This window comes from Felis catus, chromosome B1, assembly GCF_018350175.1.
Source record: "Felis catus isolate Fca126 chromosome B1, F.catus_Fca126_mat1.0, whole genome shotgun sequence".
NCBI lineage: Eukaryota > Metazoa > Chordata > Mammalia > Carnivora > Felidae > Felis > Felis catus.
The window spans coordinates 103,362,702-103,386,132 of NC_058371.1; the positions used below are offsets into that span (position 1 = coordinate 103,362,702).

Genomic DNA, 23,431 nt, shown 5'->3' on the forward strand with positions numbered 1-23,431 from the left:
CTGAGCCAAAGTCAGATGCTTAACTGGCTATGCAGGTGCCCCATTTATCTTCTGTTTTGATAACTTCTTTAGTGTTATGTTTAGATTCCTTTTTCATTTTTCCTTTGTGTATTTGCTATGATATATTATTTTTGGTTACTTTGAAATAGTTCACATATATCACCCTATGTGTATAACAATTTATTTTAAATTGATAGCCACTTAAATTTGAACACATTCCAAAACTACATTTTTATTCCCCTCTCCCACAGTTTGTTTTTGATGTCACATTTCACATCCTTTATTTTTTGTATCCCTTAATTATTTATTTATTTATTTATTTATTTATTTATTTTTTTTTTTTTTTTCAACGTTTTATTTTATTTTTGGGGCAGAGAGAGACAGAGCATGAACGGGGGAGGGGCAGAGAGAGAGGGAGACACAGAATTGGAAACAGGCTCCAGGCTCTGAGCCATCAGCCCAGAGCCCGACGCGGGGCTCAAACTCACGGACCGCGAGATTGTGACCTGGCTGAAGTCGGACGCTTAACTGACTGCGCCACCCAGGCGCCCCTAATGATTTAATCTTAACTACTTTTGACCCTTCATACTAGCTTTATAAATGATTACTCCACTATTTTCACTATATATTTACCTTTTTCAGAGAGATTTTCACTTTAATATGTTTTCTTGTTATTAATTAGTGCCTTTTCTTTTCAGCTTAAAGAAGTCCCTTTAATATTTCTTTTAGGACTGGTTTAGTGGTGATGAACTTATTTAATTTTGTTTATCTGGGAAACTTGTCTCTCCTTCTGTTCTGAATGAAAACTTTGCCAGTAGAGTATTCTTGGTTGGAAGGTTTCTCCCTTCAGCACTTTGAATACTTCATGCCACTCCCTTTATCACCTGGAAAGTTTCTGCTGAAAATTTTGCTGATAGGTTTATGGGATTTCCTTTACATGTAACACATTATTTTTCTGTTGCTGTTTTTAAGATTCTCTCTTTAACTTTTGACATTTTAATTAGAATGTGTGTTGGTGTGGATATCTTTTGAACTTAGTGGACTTCCTAGACCTACGTGTTTGTTTCCTTTCCCAGATGAGCAAAATTTTCAGTCATTATTTCTTTGAAATGTTTTGTCATTTTCTTTTTCCTTTTTTTTTTTTTTTTCCTGCTCTGTCAGGGTGAGTTCCATTATTTACATCTTCTAGCTTGCTGATCTGTTCTTCTGCTTCATCTAATCTGCTGTTGAGCCCCTCTCGTGTATTTTTCAGTTCAGTTATTATGTTTTTAAGTTCTATGGCTTCTGTTTGGTACTTTCTTATATTTTTCTATTTCCTTTGTAAAGTTTTTATCTATTCTTCTGAGTTCAGTGAGAAGCTTTATAATCATTACCTTGTTTTCAGTTTTTATTTTGCTTTGGGTCTCTTTTTTTTTTTTTTGAGTCTGGCTAAAAGTTTATCAATTCTGTTAATTTGTTCAAAGAACTAGCTCCTGGTTTCACTGATCTGTTCTATTGCTTTTTTAATTCTTTATTTTATTTCTTTCTCCTCCAATATTTATTATTTTCTTCCTTCTACTGACTTTGGGCTTTGCTTGTTCTTTTTCTAGCTCCTTTAGGTGTAAGATTAGTTAGTTTATTTGGGATTTTTCTTGCTTCTTGAGATAGCTGTGTTGCTATAACTCGTGGGCCCAGAAGTGGGATCCCCCCAGTCATGAATTCCCCTCCTGTCCAGACACTCAAGAAGTGTTCTCTGTATAGATTGTGTGTGCTCCCTGACTGTGGTGGACTGCTGCTGAAGCTTGGGGCTCAGAGTGCTTGCCCTGCTTGTTGTGACACTACTTATTCATTGATATTCGTTGATATATTTTAGCATGCTGTTAAATATATATATATACAGACACACACACACACATATATACATATATGCATATGTATATGTATATGCATATATATATGCAAATAAATATATGTATATATATGATATCTTTTAAAATAACTTGTTACTTTTTTTTCTCTTGGACTATTCCATTGGAGCTATAGTTACTTCAGCATTTATTGAGACTTCAAAGATTCATTGTTTCTCTTTTAAATCATCTAAGAAGTTATGATATCTTTTCAGCTTTAGCCTAAATGGAAACAAAGTTAGATTTACAAAGAATAAAAAGAGTTGATTGATAGTGTCCTAAATCATCTCTGCCTAATTTCTTGCTGACTGCCTTTAGGTTTTACTCAAGCGTTAAATGATCAGGGGCAGGATCACATTCATTACTGCTGCTTTGGAATTACATGACTATAAAAAATTATCTGGCTAGTTTCCTGCTCAGTCTCTGGAACTCTCTTGCTCCATTCTTTGATGAAACTGATCTACCCACATTTACGAGTTTTTCAGTTTGGCTTATGTTATATGCCATATGGGAATTTAGCACAGGATCTTTGCACCATCTCTTATACAGTCAGCCATAAATCATATTAAAGTAATAATGATGTCTTGGGTAGGATAGAAACAATGATGCCTGTAACTTCTAAAGTGGAAAGCACATTCAATCCTTCTGCTATATGTGCTTCTTACTGTTAGATCCTAGCATTTGTTATGGTTAAGTGAAAAAGTCTGAAATATTCTCCAAGAGTTACGTGAAAAAGCAATAAACTTTTTCTTCCATCATTATTCATTAATAGCCAGTTAAGAAACTGAAAAATAAGGATATGCAAGGAAATTAGAAAAAAAAAAACATTTGAGTCAAACTGATCTTCATCCTATAGCATGACCAAGGATAATTATTTTAAATAAATTATTTTTTGGTTTCTTTGGTTATGTAATTTATTCATTTTTATTATACTGACTTCATTCATTTGGGGTCAGTTCTTCTCTTATCGTTTGGATTCGCTTGAAAAGGAAATATTATCTCTCAGTGTGATTATGGCAATGACAAACTGTGAAGGGGTGATTTCTATTTCTAAAACTTAATTAGTTGTTTTTATCATTTTGCCAATTATATAGTCTCAGTAGGTAAAAATTGGTTATTCCTGTCCCTAATCCAATCTGACAATTATTTGGCGTGATTACTAGTTGAATTTTTTGAATCTACTTAATTATTGTTTATCTGGATCTAACTATATCTCTAAATAACAACTGGAAAGACATTTCAGAACTAGAGGTGGCAGAAGCTAGTCAGTTAGTCTTCACCCTCCATTTTGTTCCTTATCAAATTTATTGTGGAGCAAAACCAAGATAAGGTATATAGGGCTTCCCTCCTCCTGCTGTAGGCAGGACGTCTAGATGGACTCAGTCACCTGGATCAGGAAGCTGACACTATGTGCTTGATGATGGAAATGAATACAGGGAGGTTTTGTCCTGATGAAGTTGTAAACAAGCTTCTGGGGACAGAGGTATGTCTAGTCAAATAAAAGACCTTTTCCTGACCCTTTGCATATCTTTCCAGAGATGAACTTTCAAGCCTATGAAGAACTCTAGCCCCCACACTGACCCTTTCTATATCCTTTCAGAGATGAACTTTTGAGCCTATGAACAACTCTGGTCCTACTGTCTCTTGGGATAATTCCAAGAGGCCGCCTATACTAATATCTCATCCAGGGATTCCCAAACTCTGGGCCGTGGCCAGTTTTTATATCTTAAAATCAATTTATTGGGTCAAGAATAGCCATTAAAAATATGATTGAAAATATAAGGGTAAGGGCCATTTAATGAAATAATACATATGTATTTGTGCATATGTGTATGTGTGTTGAGTTTCAGTATAAAAAGTATTTTTTTGGTCGTGGTCTGTTTGACAGATATTGCAGACGAGACTTTGCTCATTTAAAATTTTATTAAAGCTGTTTTAAAGGAAAGAATAAATCTCTTCCTAAATAGAAAATGAATTAGATTCTAAAACTATATATGGTGTAAGTTTTACACCATATATATAATATATATATTATATTATTATATATATTATATTGCTGTATATTGCTATATATAATATATATAATATATTATATATTTTCAGAGATTTTTTATTATATATTATATATATTATAATTAAAAAAATCTCTGAAAATCTCTAAGAAATGTGTCACATTATAGACTGAACAAATCACTCCATAATTTAATCACAGTTGCTTTCTCCTTCAACTTTGTACCAGGTTTCTCTTCTTCAGGTGTGCTGTAGGTGAAGTAGTGGGTGGTTCATTTACGGTGCTGTATTGTACAAAATTACCTATTTTTGTGTTCTAGAAGCACATTGACAATGATGAGATGAGCACAATGAGACGCATACAGGAATTGAACCTGACAGAGGGAAACAAGAGATAGAGGTTTGTCTGAAGCTTATTCAGCTAATGGCAAATCACATATCCTATTTAAATTATTTTTCTGAAGTTGATGATGAGATGTCACTATATAATTTCTTTTTGTAATATTTATTTATTTTAAGCAAGAGGGGAAGGGGCACTGAGAGGGAAACAGAGGATCTGAAGCGGGCTCTGTACTGACAGGTCTCATAGCAGTGAGCCCAGTGTGGGGCTGGAACTCACAAACCGCAAGATCATGACTTGAGGCAGAGTTACTCAACCGACTGAGCCTCCCAGGTGCCCTGACACTATATAATCTCTAACAAAACCACTTGATTTTCCATATTACAGTTTAAGGTTTGAAGATAGATGCTGTACTCACAGCACTTATTGAACACATTGTTCTTTGAATGTGGCACATGTTTTCTGAATAAATAAAATCCATGAAGAGATTATCCCAAACGTAGAAGATTTAATGTGCTTAAATCATAGTTGTAATATGAGAAGTGGTTTTTAAAAAAATGTATATTTGCAGTACATTTTGCCACATTTTCAGGGTTGCTTTTCTGAACATTCTTCCTTTCTTGACTTACGAGGGCATTAGCAGTCTAGTAACACACTGAGAAATCTTTATTATATTCATTCTGTACTAACTGAGTTTACCCAGTCTGAGCTACCTAAGTACTCTTTAAACCCTTAATTTGAACTGTTGTCATTCTGAACCCTTCTCTGGCTCTGAAGTAAATGATTGACTTGGAGTTCATTTATTACCAAATCAGTGATTTCCCCCTTTATGCTCAGACTTTAATAGAAAAACCTCCCTTCCAGCTTTATTCTACTCCCTCTACCCTCCCCATCCCCAGATGTTAACATAGGAGCCATCAGCTAAAGATTGCCCTTTAGAGCTTCCTTCACCCCTGCTTCTTTGGCCACAGGGCCTTGCCTCCCAAACCTCTAGCCTCTGACTCTTGTCTCTGCCTTAAAGCTTCAGACTCATGCTTACTTCCTGAGCTCACCCTGGGATATCAGCTTTGTTCCCTGCTCTGCTCTTGACCAGCCCAGCCCAACCCAGTCCAGGGATTTGAACTTCCTTTCCTTGACCTGCCCAATAAAGTGCATATCCCTGACTCTCTTAAAACCACAAAGTAGGAAATATTTAAAGAGAGGAAGGTGACATTTTTTAAATGTTTATTTATTTTGAGAGAGAGACAGAGAGAGAGAGAGAGAGAGTACATGAGCAAGCGGGGAGGTGGGGTGCACAGACAAGAGAGAAAGAATTCCACGCAAGCTCTGTGCTGCTCCCAGTACAGATCCCAATGCAGGGCTTGATCCCATGAACCGTGAGATCATGACCTGACCTGAAATCAAGAGTCAGACGCTTAACTGACTGAGCCACACAAGTGCCCGTTTTTTAATTTGATTAAAAATTTTTGCCCTTTTGGGGCGCCTGGGTGGCTCAGGTCATAATCTCGCGGTTCGTGAGTTTGAGCCCTGCGTCCGGCTCTGTGCTGGCAACTCAGAGCCTGGAGCCTGCTTCAGATTCTGTGTTCCCCTCTCTCTCTCCACCCCACTGCTGCTTGTGCTCTCTCTTTGTCTTTCAAAAATGAATAAACATTAAAAAATTAAAAAAAATTTCTGCTCTTTTTGTGTAGTAGATATCTTAAGAAAATAAAACCTTTAAATCATACATGGATGCATGGGTAATCAGTTATGCAACTTAGATTATAATCCTTGACAGCACCTACCTTCTCCAATCCCCCACAATTCTAGTTCTCTCCCCAGTGGATACTTTTTAGGGCTTTCTCAAGTATGTTAAAGACTGCACACATTATTTGTACAAATTATTTGTTAATTATGACCGCATCTTCTACTATATTCAAAGGCTAGTGATCCTAATAATTGGAGGATATTTTTTACACTGAGTAAAATACAATTTTTATTCTCAGTATAATGCCTTTGACATGCTTTGACATACTATTATGGGTTGGAGTATGGAAGATTAGAAATGAGAAGGTGAGAGTTGTTTGTGTTTGGGTGAAAGAATTGGAAAGATGGGGCTTAGGAACTGGGAAAGGTGACCATTGGCTGGGGAAGAGATTCCCACGTGTTAGGTCAGATGGGAATTTTTCAGGTGAAGTGCATACCAGCCATCTCCTTCATCTCCCTAATCAAATCTTCAGCAACTTCCACATTTCCCACTGATGATTTTCTGTAAGATGTTCTTTTGGGTGAAGCTTGGAGAAAAGCACAAGGTTTTAGCTGCCCATCTGGGAGATAAGTATATTTAAATGTAAATGGTTTTATGACATAAGATATCATTCTGGAACTTACTTCTTTGGTCTAACTTTATGACTTGGAGAGTTTTTCACATGTGTTCATATACACCTGCTCATTTTTTGTAACCATTCCTGTTTTGAAGAATACTTCAGTTAACATCTTTTTACATTAAACTGTATGATTATGCCAATAGTATTGTCTAAAATAGATCTTAATTATGAAATTTATGGCTCAAATAGTAAGTTTTCTTTAAGTTTTGATTGCTCTTGCCCAACTGCCTTCAGAAAAAGCTCTACTTTCACCTAGCAGTGATTCAAGTGTCCTTTTGTCTGTATCATCAACATTTGATTTCGTCAGCCTTTTTTTTTTTCAGTCTGAGACTTGAAGAGTGATATTTCATTGCATTTAAGCAATGGTTAGTGAAATTGTGTTCTTTTTATACGCTTATGTCCCATTTACATTACTTTTGAGAGATGCTTGTATGTACTCTTTATCCACTTTTCTATTGGACTGTTTGGCTGTTTTCTCATTGGTTTCTGGGAACTCTGTAGATATTACAGATACTAATCCTTCACTAGCTGTCTTTCTACTGTTTGTCCCCATATATCAACTTGCATCTTTTGAATAAAGAAGTTTTAATTTTTTATGTTTTGAAGTATGACACGGATTATGAGTTTTATGGCTTCTGAGTATACACAGCTTCTGAGTTTTAGGACTTACTTAGAAAACTTTGTTATTCCAACACTGTGCAAACATTTATCAATGCCTGTAAAAGTTATATTAACTTCTCATTTTAGTTTTTCTTTTACATAATTCTTTTACATGGTGTTTTGGGAAGATTAATGTTACCAAGCAGATTTCTTTACACTGCTTCCCTTTCATCTTCTTGGAGATCAATATCATATATTAAAAAACAGCTCCTCTTCACAGAAACTCTTTGTATATACATTTGTTTTTGTGGATGATTTGGAGCAGAATGTTTTATTCTTCCCCTCCTTGGTAGAAAGAACAGCAAACAAAAACATAGCTCATTTTCCTGTATAATTACACATTAATTCTCTACTACTGCTAAATTTCATGTTTTAAAAGCTGTTATTTAGTCATAGCATGGATATCCTTTCTTTATAATTTTCACTTTTACTCTGCCTGAAATCCTACCAAGTTCCATTGACTTATTTCCCAGCCCAAAGGACATATTAGAAGATTAAGTGAAGGAGGAGTTACCAACAAAATAAAAAAAACAAAACAAAACAAAACAAAACAAGTTAACCATAGCTGGAAGATGTGGTGATAGCTTGTTATAGCAAAAGAAGACAAAAACTTTGAAAAGTAAACTCTGTGACTTTTAGAGCAGAGTATACAGACAGCAAGAAGTATGCCTATATGAACCTTCAATGCAGAGGGTAATGAATTTTGAATGATGTCAATAATCTTAGCGGATGGGTAATACAAATTTGGAAGCTAAACTAAATGAAAAAAGAAAGTTATATTTTTGAAAAATAGATACTCTTCTCATAGAACAATTTGTACCACAAATCAAAACCACAATGAAATACCACTTTATACCTATCAGAATGGCTAATATCAAAAAGGTAAGAAATAACAAGTGTTGGTGAGGATGTGGAGAAAAGGGAACCCTTGTGCACTGTTGGTGGGAATGTAAAGTGGTGCAACCACTGTGGAAAACAGTATGGAGGTTTTCAAAAATTAAAAATGGAAATATCATATGATTCAGTAATTCTACTACTATTTACCCGAAGAATACAAAAGCACTAATTTGAAAAGTTGTATGTGTCCTTCTGTTTATTACAGATTATTTACAGTAGCCCAAGGTAAGGAAGCAATCCAAGTGTCCACTGATAGATGAATAGGTAAAGAAGATGAGGTATATACATACAATGGAATATTATTGAGCTATAAAAAAGAATAAGATCTTTCCATTTGCAACAACATGGATGGACCTAGAAGGTATAATGCTAAGGGAAAGAAGTCAGGCAGAAAGACAAATACCATATGATTTCACTTACATGCAGAATCTGAAAAACAAAACAAGTGAACAATTTGTATTATACCAGCAAATTCCGTAAACCTGAATCAATCAAAACTAAAAATTTGCAAATGAGAACTATATATTATAATTAAACTATGATAAAGTGTAGTCTTTTCAGCAGAAAATAGGTTTTGAACCTAATATCCCATCTTGGATGTTTTATATTTAAAATTAGAAACTGACCCCAAACTCTGATCTTTTGAGTTTAGTTTGCATCTGTATTATGTTGAAAAATAAAGTTTTTATGATGTTTCATGAGAATATGTCCTCTGGTGATGTTGACACTTAGATAATTGGATGGTGGCTTAAACTCATACACAGCACGTGCACACACACACACACACACACACACACACACGCAAACATTTTTCTGTCTGTATATCTATCTATCTATCTATCTATCTGTCTTGTCTAGCCAAATATTTTGAATCCCATTATTTTCTTATTACGTATTAGTTTTTATCCTATTATCGTTATTATCCTATAATCTGTTAATTTCTAGGGACTTATATTTTAAGAAAACTATTTCTTATTCAACAACTGGTATTAATTTTTAGAGAGCGTAATTTTTTATAGGATTAGAATTGGTCCATTATTGTTTATTTGTCCGTTTGTAGTTTAGGTATCTGCACTTGTTTATTTTTAGATGGCCCATAAAGTTCAATGCAGAATTACCAATTTATTAGCCATCTTGCACAGCAAACAAGTTATTCAGTAGAGAAGCTAGTATAGTTGCTATGAGTTGTTCCATACGGGTTACAAAAATTAGGATGCCTATTTTTATTCAGCAAATTCTGCTTTACAATTCTTGTGATGTGTCTGAAAGCCATATTTTCATGAGTGAAACTACAAGTGTCTGTTATCTTGACAGTTTGTGAGGGGACATGGTTGCTGTTTCCATATATTCAAAGGGCTTTGTTGTGGAAGGGAGAGTAAATTTGTTCTGTACGGCTATAGGCTAGCTGTAATAAATGGTGGACATTGTAGAGGCAGAACTTTTAAATTAATGGTCACATCAGCTAGCCTGAAGGGTCATATGTTTGAAGCAGTATTTGTTAGAAGCATCCTTGGATAGAAATATGAGATACCATGTTTTAGCAGTACTGTAGGGGGGAGAACTCCCTGAGAGTGAGTCTGAATTGCTGCCCTCCAGGGAGGACTTCTGCAAGTCTATGATTATTCCCTCTTTGAACAAATTCCCTTTGCCCTGATCAGGGTATAAACATAAGGCATCGGTGGTTGGCTCCATGGGGTAGCCATGAGGTTATGGCTTTGTACTAATGGAATTGTGGCGTTCAAGCAGTGAAAAGGTTGGGCTTAGCCACAAAAGGCTATACTTCTGTAAGAACATAACCTCAATTTTATAATCTTAACTTATCTGTGTGAAATGAGCTACTTTTTCCTGTGCTGAGCCAATTTCTTTGATATCTATTTCCATTCATTTTTGTGAGGAGGAGGCCCTTTAAGGAATCCACTTATAAAGCTGACAGTAAAAATTTAATCCACAGACCTTGTAAACAGCCAGATGACACACATTTTATGCAGCTTTAGGTTTATTATATGGCCCAGTGGGATAGTAATATGCTTATGATATGCAGACTTGAGACTTCAATAACAAAACCCTTTTTTTTTTTAGAAAAAAGAATAGTTCCAACACATATATCTCAGGAATATTTTCTCCAAATTTATTTTATCTCTAGTTATTTCCTCTGAATTTTATGATCATTTTGTTGCTTTGCACATGACCCAAAGAAGAAATACCATTTCCAATAATACCATTACTACAAAGCAATATATATTGGTGATAGTCAGTTACAATTTTTAATTGTGAATGGGCCCGATGAAAATTTTATTCTGTTCTCATGAAATTAATTTTTCATTTGAGTAGCTAGAAATGTGCTAATTTGGTGATTATTGTATAAAAATTATGTTAAAAACCTGAAACATTTTTGAGACATTAGGTGCTATAAATAGTGCAATGCATTTTCTTAACGTATTTTCTCCATCTGTAACAATAATCATACTTGGTGCATAAAAGTGTATTTTGTAATACTAGTTCATGGACTAGTTCATTTATTGTATCAGCAGATACTGGTGTCATCGGTGACTTGGCATTTAAGTGGGGGAATATTCTACAGCTGAAAGATAATACAATTAATAAGTCAGTGAAAAGTTTGACACCCTTTAGAGATGAAAAATTGAAGGACAAGACACCGTTTAAGAAGCTTGATTTTATTTAGTACTTGTAAAGTATTTTATGTCTTGGAGACAGAGGTTGTCTATTCACAACAGGCAAGCATTTCACTGCCGCCTTACTTAAATGAGTTTGAATGCATGGGTTCTCTGCTGAGACTTTGACAAGTCATGCCGTAACAACTCAGCTGGTGGTATCGATATCTTTTTGACAGAAATATTTGTTCACCTGGCTATGCACTAACAGCTTACTGCTTAAAATAGCTCTTGACTTCAGGCCATATTTAGATGTTGTGGCTTTGGTTTGATTAATATAGGTATAAGGCATTATGCTGTCCCATTATTTCATAATCAAGTCACTAAATCCTGTCCACACACATGTTGTTTTGTCCTAGATTTAGAAAAAGAGAGAGAATTGCTTAGGGTGGAATGCCATATTTTTGGAAGAGTAAAGCAACCCTTTGTTCCAATATGTATGCTCTAAAAACAAAGGAGTTTCTTTTTGTAACAATATTATTTACTCTTTGTAGAAAATTAAAATATCAAAGAAAGGTATAAAGAAGACAACGAAAACTCTGTCAAATACCACTCTCTACTATGAGAACCCTCCTCAGTATTTTGTAGGACATTTTCTACCCCCCATTCTACATGTGTGTGTATTTGCAATGTATGATATTCTACATAGAATGTTTTGCATTGTGCTTTTGACATCAAAATATGTTACTGGGGGTTTCCATATCAAAATAAACATATAATAGCCACACAGAATTAGTTGACCAAATGTCAGTGGCCATTTAGGAGGCTTTTTAAAAAGTTTTTGTTTATGTAAAAATTTGTCATATATTTCTGGAAAGGCAGTTGGTTAGTCAGAGTACGTGCATTTGCCGTTTTGGTAAACAGTGCCACATTGCCACTCAGAAAATTGATATTTCCAGTTACAAGACATGAGGGCGCTTGTTCTTACCTTTTAGTCAACAATGAATAATATCAATTTTCTTCACCTTTGCCAATCTGATATAGTACAGATGATGTTTTCTTTTTTAATTTTTATTCTCTCATTGTATTCATGAGGCTTTAAATATTAACACTATATAACCTGATATCCCCAAATTTTATACACTATAATCCAGACTTGAAATATTCCACTATCTACTAGACATCTTTTAATAGTCCTTTGAACTTACCCCAAACTGAACCTCTTATCTTTAACCCAAACTTGTTTCTTGGCTTGCCATCTCACATATTAGTAAATGTCTGATTCATCCTACCATTGCTTTGGTCACAATCTTGGAGGCACATTTGATTCTTCTTTTCTGTGTCTCATGCTTCCAATCCAAGTCTCTCCACAAAACCTGTTAACTTTTGTAATACATCCAGAAGCCTACTGCTTCTCTTTACATTGGTGGCTACCACCATGACATAGGTCTTAATTATTTCCTGCTTGGTTGATTGCCCTTTCTTCTCTGGTTTCTCTGCTTTTCCTTGTCCTCCTATATATCCCCTTCTCAACACAGCCACCTTAGCATCCTATTAAATGTCAGGTGAATCATGCCACTCATCTGCTCAAAACTCATTTGAGATTTTTTTCTCTCTCTCAGTAAAAGACAAAACTCCTGCAGTGGCCAACCAGGCCCAACATGATTTGCTTCTCTTTCCCATTATTTCCCCATTTTTTCTGACCCCATCTCCCTTTCCATGCCTTTTCCACCTGCTCCAACCACACTGGCCTCCATGGTGTTTTCTGCCCAGATCACTCAGAGGGAGGCTCGCTCTTGCTCCCTCACTTCTATTAGGTCTTCTCTCAAGTCGCCTTCTTGGCTGTAATTTCTTTGACCACTGTTCAAAATTGCTACCCCATTCTTTGAAACTTTTGCTGTCCTCTTTCTTTCTTTCTTTCTTTCTTTCTTTCTTTCTTTCTTTCTCTCTATAATATGTATTTCATATTTTATCATTTGTTAATTGTCCTCTCCCAGCTAGTGTAAGAGCTCCATGATAGCAGGGACTTCATCTTTTGTTTTTACTACTGTATCCCCAGTGTGTAAAGTAGGACTGTCCCATAGCAGCATGAAGTGCATAGCATAGACTGGGCACAAAATAAATGATGGATGAAATTTCCCTGCAAACAAGGGGAGAGGGACAGAGGGAGGGAGAGAGAGAAAGAGAGAAAGAGAGAGAGAGAGAGGGAAAGAGAGAGAGAGAGAGAGAGAGAGAGAGAGAGAGAGAGAGAGAGAGAGAATCCCAAGCAGGCTCCATGTGCAGAGCACAGCCAAATGAGGACTCAATCCCATGACTCTGGGGTCATGATCTGAGCCAAAACCAAGAGTCAGACTTTGACTGACTGAGTCACCCAGGTGCCCCAATTTCCCTTATTATTTATCAAATTGATAATTAATGTGAGAATTTAAAAATACAGTTGTTTTTTTTACCATGCATGTAGCAAATTTGTGTTTACAATTTTATGTTGAAAGAACGTCACCAGAAGAAACAAGATATTGTCTACCTACCCTTTCCTCTTTCATACCATGGATATAGGCTCACAGTTATTGTCATGACTAGATGATTCTAGATCCTCCTAACTCACAGTTTCTTTCATGTGCAGACCCATTCTGAAGAGAGACCATTCCAGTGTGAGGAATGTAAAGCTTTGTTCCGGACCCCATTTTCTTTGCAGAGACACCTTCTCATACATAACAGTAAGTCAAATACAAGCAGTTGAGGACAAAATGAATTCTCTCAAACTTTGCCCTTACAACTTTTGAGAATGTAGGCATCACAGAAGTGGACCCATGTGTAGTTTAAAAGGCTGGTAATTCTGCCTTTCAGCTCTCCTTCCTTTATCCTTGCTTTATTTTTCCACATTAAATCATTTTATGAGACATTTTATTTGTGTCATTTCTTCCCACTATATAAAGTTTGTATATAAAATCGTTTCTTATGTTCGGCAAGGTATCTTTGAAATTTGTTCTGAAATAGACATTCTTGTTCCCTTTCAAATTAAGGAAACGTGTCTGACCCTTTAAAACATGCGAATGTCTGGCATGATTTTATTAGCTCACGGACTCTTTTAAAGTTGGAAAGGACCAAAATACAAATCTAATGTAACCTGTTGATTGTTGGGGAGCAGAGAAAAATGAGACTCAGAGAAACACGGTGACAAATGCATCTGGAGGTCGCATATGGGTTCCAAGAGTCACGTGCTTTTCCTACTTCTCTCTACACTGCCTCGGATTTCTTACTTCTTTTAGCAGGAGCACTGCTTTTCCTTGGGGTTAAGTTATACACATGCATACCATGCAAACTGGTAAGGCAGTTCCACTCAGAGCTATTTTTAGAATACTAAACCTTTTATACTCACATCGCTGAAGGACACTTTATTACAGCACTTTATTTCAGAGAAAATGTTATTGCTAAGTTGAGGTTTTTTTTTTAATTTTTTTTAAATGTTTATTTATTTTTGAGACAGAGAGAGACAGAGCATGAATAGGGGAGGGTCAGAGAAAGAGGGAGTCACAGAATCTGAAACAGGCTCCAGGCTCTGAGCTGTCAGCACAGAGCCCGACGTGGGGCTCGAACTCACGGACCGTGAGATCATGACCTGAGCTGGTCGGACGCTTAACCGACCAAGCCACCCAGGCGCCCCAACTAAGTTGAGTTTTAAAGTGGGTTCTGTGTTCAGATATTGAAGTAACTAGACATTTGCTATGTTACTGTATCTAAAATTAAAGAAAAATGGCATAACATAAGTAATATTTGTATTTATTGCTTTTGAGTTGTTTAATCAGTAGAACATCTTCTGAAGCAAAGTTACTACTGCTGATTAAATTTTTAATATGTCTGAGGAAAGCAACACAATTAATCAGTTATGACAACATTAGAGATAAGATAGTATCTTGGAAGACATTTTCTCTGATTGAGTAGATGTATCTAAAATTCAAAATAACAAAGATATTAAAGTTTTTTAAAATACTGAGCAGTAATGATTATGATAAAATACATCTTTTCCTACAGAAAAGAGTGTTGTGGTCTTGTGCCATTCTGCATTTTACGTTACAGTTCTGGAGAATTTGTTAACACCACTTTTTATTTTCTTACTAAGGACAGCCATGCATTTAAGGAATAAAATTTGTCATGTAGCATATTTTCATTCCATTTCACTGTCATTTGACTAAGAAAAACAATCATTGTGAAGTGAATGGATTTTATTTTAGTTTAGTTTAGTTTTAGTTTTTAAATGTTTGTTTGTTTGTTTGTTTGTTTTGATGGAGAGAGTGACTGCATACGAGTGGGTGAGGGGTAGAGAGAGAGAGAATCCCAAGCAGGCTCCCTGCACAGAGCCTGACATGGGGCTTCATCTCAGACAATGTGAGATCATGACCTGAGCCGAATTCAAGAGTCAGATGCTTCACTGACTGAGCCACCCAGGCGCCCCTGAGGTGAATGGATTTAAAGTAGGGATTGAAACAAGGGAACCTCATTCATACTATTAAGACTTCTGTGGGGGGCGCCTGGGTGGTTCAGTCAGTTAAGCCTCTGACTTCGGCTCAGGTCATGATCTCCCGGCTTGTGAGTTTGAGCTCCATGTTGGGCTCTGTGCTGACAGCTCAGAGCCTGGAGCCTGGTTTGAATTTTGTGTCTCCCTTTCTCTCTGCCCTTCCCCTGCTCACGCTCTCTCTCTCTCTCTCTCTCTCTCTCTCTGTCTCTCTCTTTCAAAAATAAATAAACATTAAAAAAAACACTTCTGTGGTCACATTTATCCTTATGCTCAGGAAATTTTTCCTTGGGTAAATAAAATTTTCAATAACAGCAAGGAGTTTTTAATATAAGGCATCTATTACTTTCGATTTCAGCTGATCGGTTCTCATAAACCTGAGACATGGGATTGAAGTGGCAAGTGTAGACTGTGCTTGCACATTCTGTATTTAATATAATGTTGATCAGCACATTAATCAAAGGCTTTATGATGCTGTGCCAAGACTGGGAAATCAGTTTTGTAATTGTGTAAGTAGGCTATTGCAGGTAAAGTTAAATATCAGATAAGACCAGTGAGGATGGAGAAAACCAGAAGTGGGCAAAATGGGACAAAATATGAAAGGTGATCTTGCACAATATGAAAATTAAAACCTGTTTAACTCAAAACATGAAGGTCACCATAGAAACTTATATCAGCAGGGGCACCTGGGTGGCTCAGTTGGTTAAGCATCCGACTTTGGCTCAGGTCATGATCTCACGGTTTGTGAGTTCGAGCCCCATGTTGGGCTCTGTGCTCAGAGCTCAGAGCCTGGGTCCTTGCTTTAGATTCTGTGTCTCCTTCTCTCTCTGCCTCTCCCCTGCTCGTGCTGTCTCTCTCTCTCTCTCTCTCAAAAATAGATAAACATTGAAAAAATTTTTTTAAAGAAACATATCAGCCTTCTGGCTCAAAATGTAAAGAATAACTTGTAATTATTATTTTGGAAATTATTGCTATTTTCTAACGCACTGAAAACCAAAAAACAGCTTGATAGCTACCTTCTTGGTTTTAAGATAGGGAAAATCCTATCTTTATTTATTTTTTTTTTTAAATTTTTTTTTTTTAAATTTTTTTTTTTTTTAACGTTTATTTTTGGGACAGAGAGAGACAGAGCATGAACGGGGGAGGGGCAGAGAGAGAGGGAGACACAGAATCGGAAACAGGCTCCAGGCTCGGAGCCATCAGCCCAGAGCCTGACGCGGGGCTCGAACTCACGGAGCGTGAGATCGTGACCTGGCTGAAGTCGGACGTTTAACCGACTGCGCCACCCAGGCGCCCCAAGGGAAAATCCTATCTTTAATCATAGCTTTATTTCTTTAAGGCAAAGAAATCTGATAACATCAGATAAAATCTCATCAGAATTTTTAAAATTCTGGTAAGTTTATAACAAAAAAATCTGGAATTAAAATGTGAAAGAAGAAAGGTAAGAGCTCCCTTGGTATAGCTTGATGAGGTTTTGGCATAGGAATCAATATATGTATTTTTTAATTTTACATTAAAAATTTTTTTTTATTATTTTTTGAGAGAGTAGATGAGATAGAGAACACAAGTAGGAGGAGGGGCAGAGACAGAGAGGAAGACACAGAATCTGAAGCAGGTGCCAGGCTCTGAGCTGTCAGCACAAAGGCCAATGTGTGGCTCAAACTCACGAACCACCAGATCATGACTTCAGCCCAAGTCAGACGCTTAACTGACTGAGCCACCCATGCACTCTGGAATCAATATTTTGTTTCATGTGATAGTTTAATAGATATGCTTTGAAGGAGAAATCTTGGAGGATTGCTTTGTTTTGTTTTGTTTTTTGGTATTTTTTTAAAAATTTCTTTTTATTCCTGAGTTGATTTGCTATTATTTATAATCTTATGTCAATTGATACTTTCTTTTACTCTCCCTGGTTATAAATGAAGTATTTAAATAAATTTAATATAGAAGATATATAAAGACAAACTAGGTTACAATAATAGCACCCAGCAACAAAAACTCACAAAGGTAACATAAACAGAGCTTTAAGACTCTACACAATTCATGCATGGTTTGGATGTGACTGTACCAAGCATTAGATTTTAACAAGACTATCAGAGATTTTAACATAAAGAGCTATAATTCTGTTTGAAAAGGATAATTTGTCTTTTTCTTTTTTTTCTCTTTTCCTTCTTTTTGTCCCTCCTTCCTTAAATTTGGTATGAAGAAATAATAGGATCTTCACATTTCTAAATTTATGATAGTTATAATGGAGGGAAATTTTATATGAGTTTAGTTCAAATTGAGGTAATCTCTTATTTCGATGTAGTAAGTTACCTGTATATTTTGTCTCATAGTTCAACATAATATGTGACTCTGTGCTAATACAGTTGTTCTCTACAAAGGGAAAATATATTCAACTTCTAGTCTGTCTTATTTGTATAACTATGTGCTATTCAAATTTTGTAACTTTCTGAGAGATAAAACTGTCTTCTAATTGTGCACATAGATCACTGAAAATGTACTTAAAGTAGGCCACTAGAGTTTGACGTGTTTGTTATGAAGACCTACAAGGATAGAGAGCATTATATTATATGAAAGTTTAAAAAATACCATATGCCCCTAAACATAGTTTCTGGAGTTGCTTTCCCTGCCGGCCTAGGCTCCAGAATAAGAAGACGGTGAAAACGCTCACAGGTACCCAGGGGCTCTAGGAAAGGAGAGTTGCTCCATTCCAACTGGCTCTCTGAGAGGCAGCCCCCCAAACTGTCTGAGAACCTGGGAGTTGAAACCTTTCCCAGGTGTTTCACAGCAGACCAAGGACCCGTGTTAGGGAGACTGTAGTCCAGGTTCCTGGGACAGTGCTGAGAAAGGAAGGGGTGTTGTAGCCCTCTCCTGTCCTAGAAGGGGGCTGGCTCTGACCCATTTCTGTGTGCCCTCAGGGGCATCCCGCCCCAGCTTGCTACCCATGACCCTGTTTGACCTGTGCCCTGTCCCCTAAAAAGGCCACAAGGGTTGTGGTGGGAGCGAGGGACAAAGGCACCTTATCTCTTTAGCTTGACAGAAGCCTTTTGTCACCACAAGAACCTACTTGCCTCAAACCTGAGCCCCTGCTCTAGAAATACCTACCTTTAAAGAAAGTTCATGGTACCTTTAGAAAATTCGCTATTTCAGTCTTCACATTTTCCAATTAAATAGACTGAGAACCTAAGAAAGTTAAAGGACTTCCTACTGGTCACACAGTGAATTAGCATATATGGAATCAAAATATTTCATAAAAAACTACCTTTTCTGGTTATGATAAATTGTTAGTAATACAGCTAAGTTTTTGAAGAAAACAACACTAAATCTGGTACCTCTGAGGGGCAGTTAACAACACCCTGCTCATCTGATGTTTCTCTTATTTGACTGTTTCGTTTCTAAGGTGAGAGGACTTTCAAATGCCATCACTGTGATGCTACCTTTAAAAGGAAGGATACTTTAAATGTTCATGTCCAGGTGGTCCATGAAAGACACAAGAAATACAGATGTGAGCTATGTAATAAGGCATTTGTTACACCCTCAGTGCTTAGAAGTCACAAGAAAGTAAGTAGAAGCCTTCCCTGAGTTGAATGGATTACATATTTCAGCTATATGGGCATGTATGCTCATTATCATGTGATAATCAATTTAATATTAATTAATCAATATATGACTCAAAATGACACATAAGGGATGCATGATTTATATGAGCTCTTCAGAAACTGTCTGTTCTATTTACTTTTTCAAAAGAGTTTTATCAATTTGTATGAAGGTGAACCTAGACTTAGGTATGGATTCTGCACTGCCCTGAGCTATGGTGATACATGGGTCATACAAAATACTCGATGAGTGGAAACTTGTCAATTTTTGTACATTTTTGGATGAACATAGGTTTTTTTTTAAATGAGTAGTGCCATAATTTTATTTTTCAAAGCTAATTCAGATATTTATTTACAAGTTATTAGACTGAGCTCTTCCAGGACTGGAATGGTTCTTTTTCATCTTGCATCTCTGGGATCTAGGGAAGTTCTTGGTACAGAAGAGGGACTTGATAAGAATTTACTTAACTCAAATAAAATGATGTTCTTATGGTGATTTGGAGGTTATCTTTTTTATATGATGATTATTACCTTAAGCAAATCACAAGGTTACTTTTATTTGTTTTATAAGTATACTTTAAGTATATTTTCAAAAATAGCAATATTCATAGTGTACCAAACACAGTTACAGTTTTTAATGTTGACATTAGAAATGAGTCTGAAGTGTAATAGGTTTTGCTATTTAGCGTGTACTCTGAGTGAATGTGAGGAAGTGACTCATGCTTCAGTGTGACTTTTATTTTGGTACCTATCCTCAATATAGCTGTTTCAAAAGGACTCACTTGAGGAACTTTCTTTTCCTGTTTCTTTAATATTCAGTAATAATGATATTGTCCTCTTTTTTGAATTTCTGAATAAGATAACCTTTTAACTATCTTTGCTTGAATTACTTTTTTGCATGAATTTAATAAATTTGTATTGTGTTTTAATAAATGTGGGAAAAATCGTTTTCAAGAGAGATACAGTTTGTGATCACAGATTGTCGTAGAGTACATTTTGCAGAGCATTGTTCATTTTTGTCTGGTACATTCATCCAGTATTGTTCACATAGTGACCTGTTTCCATGCCTTTTTATCTGTATTTAACATATTTTAGTATTGTACCTTAAATGTCTTTTAAAACCAGCTAACCACTGGCACCTGGGTGGCTCAGTCGATTAAGCATCTTACTTCGACTCAGGTCATGATCTCATGGTCTGAGAGTTTGAGCCCCACATCAGTGTCTGTGCTCAGAGCCTGGAGCCTGCTTTGGATATTGTGTCTCCCTCACTCTTTGCCCTTCCCCCACTCATGCTGTGTCTCTCGCTGTCTCAAAAACAAATATTAAAAAAAAATTAGGGGCACCTGAGTGGCTCAGTCAGTTAAGCGTCCAACTTCGGCTCAGGTCATGATCTCACAGTTCATGGGTTCGAGCCCCGCATCAGGCTCTGTGCTGACAGCTCAGAGCCTGGAGCCTGCTTTGGATTCTGTGTCTCCCCCTCTTTCTTCCCCTCCCATGCTCATGGTCTGTCTCTCTCTGTTTCTCAATAATAAATAAATGTTTAAAAAAATTAAAAAAAAATTAAACGATTTAACAAAATTCTGTTCCTAATAAGATATATTTTTGAATTAAACCAAAGGAACATTTTAATTCTTTTCATTAATATTGACTTAATGTTGTTTAGTTTGAAACTTATATCACTGACAAGTAACTTAGGTTATATAAATGAACAATGAAATACTTATGTAGCAGCAAGAGAAGTTCCGTGGATTTTATAAGATACTATAAATAAATTGGTAGTTGCCTGCTTGGAATAATCCAATGTTGTAATAATAGATGTATACAATATCTAAACAACCTTACACTAATCAAGAAAAAATTGTTGTATTTTGCTCCTCTGTCAGGGAACGAGAAGAATATAGGTCTGCTATATGTTAAAATGTTATACCATTTCCTTTAAAAGAGCCATAATGTGAACCATGGGAGTAACAGCTCTTACTCTGAAGAATGTATAACTGTTTTGTGTAAGAAGTTGTAGTGAAAATGGAAAGTTAAGTGCCTGCCAAATGGAGAATCAAGGAGATGTCTGTGGTAGCTGGTGTCATTGGCTAGTATGGCAGTTGGTTAGACTGTATTTCTCAAACTTGATTATAATATAAATAATTTTCGGTGGAAAAATATTTAAAAAGACATTGATGTTGACTAAGGTATTTAGTTTATAGCTCTTTAAAAATTACATATACAATAGTTGATATACAAATATAGATTATAATTCAAATATGAAAAATTTCAAATTACATATCAATAAGGCTATGAAACTATTTTAAAGTGAGCAATTAATTTAATATGGAAGATGAGAATGTTTTGCTACATTTGGTGCTCTTTTGAGATTATCAGGTGATGAGGTAACTGCCCTACCCCTTTTTCTATCCCAGGCAGTGTGTCCCTTCTGGTAACACATCATTAAAAAATATATTTTTAATGTTTATTTATTTTTGAGAGAGGGATAGAGCACAACCGGGGAAGAAACAGAGAGAGAGAGAGAGAGAGAGAGAGAGAGAGAGAGAAACACAGAATCTGAAGCAGGCTCCAGGCTCTGAGGTATCAGCACAGAGCCTGCTGTGGGGCTTGAACCCATGAACTGAGAGATCATGACCTGAGCCGAAGTCAGACACCTTAACCGACTGAGCCACTCAGACACCCCCATTTTTTAAAAAAAAATTTCAATGTTTGTTTATTTTTGAAAGAGAGAGAGAGAAAGAGTGTGAGCAGGGGAGGGACAGAGAGAGACAGAAACACAGAATCCGAAGCAGGCTCTAGGCTCTGAGCTATCAGCACAGAGCCCAATATGGGGCTTGAATTCATGAGCTGTGAGATCATGACCTAAGCCTAAGTTGGACATTTAACCAACTGAGCTACTCAGGAACCCCAAAGATGCCCCCATTTTTCAAAAACCTTTCCTATTCTTTTTATATTAGCCCATGGCAATTCAAATAATAATAATACGTGCCAGTAATTTGCACAAAAACTAATACAAACACAAGTCCTGGAAACTCTGTTTTATGGTGGTAACCCAGGTGATCCACTGTCTGCTTTTATTGATTTGTAGGTCATCATTGAAATTAAAAAAAAAAATAGTTTCATTGAGAATGTGCAGATATCCGAAGTAATTTCCTCCTTCTCCCTTCTTTGTCCCTTCTCCTAAGTTTAAGAAATAATGGGACTTGAAAATAGCTCTGACCCCTCAATTATTGGAACAATCTTTTTGATGTTGGTAGAATAGCTGGTATCCTGATGAGATTGTGAGACAAGTTTTAAAAGCTCCATCTGCCTCCTCTTTTTGGAGAGGTCACTCTTTTCTTTGAACTCTCTAACATTCTGTCAAAATTCACTTTTGATGATACATATTCATCTTTCTTTGTATGATTGTTTTTATGCCAAGATTAAAGGTATGTTGAGAGCCAGGATGTTCTTTCAAACTGCTCAATTAACACCTGCTGATTTAAAGATCAAACCAGATTTATATTTCTTTTTGCTTTGCAGTAAAATGAATCCAGTCAGACAAGCATAATGCAAGTAACAGATTACTTTATTGAGATTAATTTTGTCCTCAAGAGCTAAATACACACAAAGAATGTGAAAAATGCTTCTAAGGAAGTATTTCTTGGCAGCAGTCAAGGGCAGCCGTAACCCCATTTTGATTATGTGGTTTTACCAGCATATACTGGTTTTGTATAACTTAATCATTTTTACTTGGGGGCTCCGTGAAGGCTTAAAAAGTAAACTGTAGAATTATTTTCAAATTAGCACTAATGCATGATTCTAAAGTTTGGTTTTTTTTTTTTTTTTTTTTTTGAAGCAGTGGGAACACCCATGATAAATTGTTTAAAATCTCATTGTGATATTAAATCATTTTAATGAAACGTAATCCTGGAAAAAAAGGATTTACCATTGTCAGAGGCATTTCATCATTTTTACCTAATTCTTTATATTTATCCTTAACTCTTTTTATTCCTTTCGCTTCAGACCCATACTGGAGAAAAGGAGAAAATCTGCCCATATTGTGGCCAGAAATTTGCCAGCAGTGGTACACTGAGAGTTCATATCCGTAGCCACACAGGTATGTAGATTATAATTGGTAATAAAAACAGCTTAAAGAAATACAATTCTTTTAAGACAAGGAATATTGTAATATTATATCCCCGATTAATAACTAATCTTAGCTGTTTTCTCTGCTTTAAAATTTTATAGAATCCAGTTCGTTACTCTCGGAAAATTTTAAATAAGTTTACTTTCCCGGGGCACCTGGGTGGCTCAGTTGGTTAAGCATCCGACTCGGCTCAGGTCATGATCTTGCAGCCTGTGAGTTCGAGCCCTGCGTTGGGCTCTGTGCTGACAGCTTAGAGCCTGGAGCCTGCTTCGGATTCTGTGTCTCCCTCTCTCTCTGCCCCCCCCCCCCCCCCGCTCATGATCTGTCTCTGTCAAAAATAAATAAACATTAAAAAAATTTTTTTAAATAAGTTTACTTTCCCAAACTAAGTTAAATATCTGAAATAGAAATACTTTAGCTAA

At 36.2% G+C, this 23,431-nt stretch overlaps 1 protein-coding gene across 5 annotated transcripts in view; it reads left to right on the forward strand.

Moving 5' to 3' along the window:
* Positions 1–23,431, forward strand: part of PRDM5 (PR/SET domain 5) — a 208,600-nt gene that overhangs the window by 112,865 nt on the left and 72,304 nt on the right. For all 5 annotated transcript variants that reach the window (XM_023252841.2, XM_023252843.2, XM_023252842.2 and 2 more), the window contains 3 exons: positions 13,392–13,485; positions 18,685–18,845; positions 22,886–22,979. In XM_023252841.2, coding sequence (XP_023108609.1) covers positions 13,392–13,485; positions 18,685–18,845; positions 22,886–22,979 — 349 coding nt within the window. The remainder of the gene's footprint in view (positions 1–13,391; positions 13,486–18,684; positions 18,846–22,885; positions 22,980–23,431) is intronic.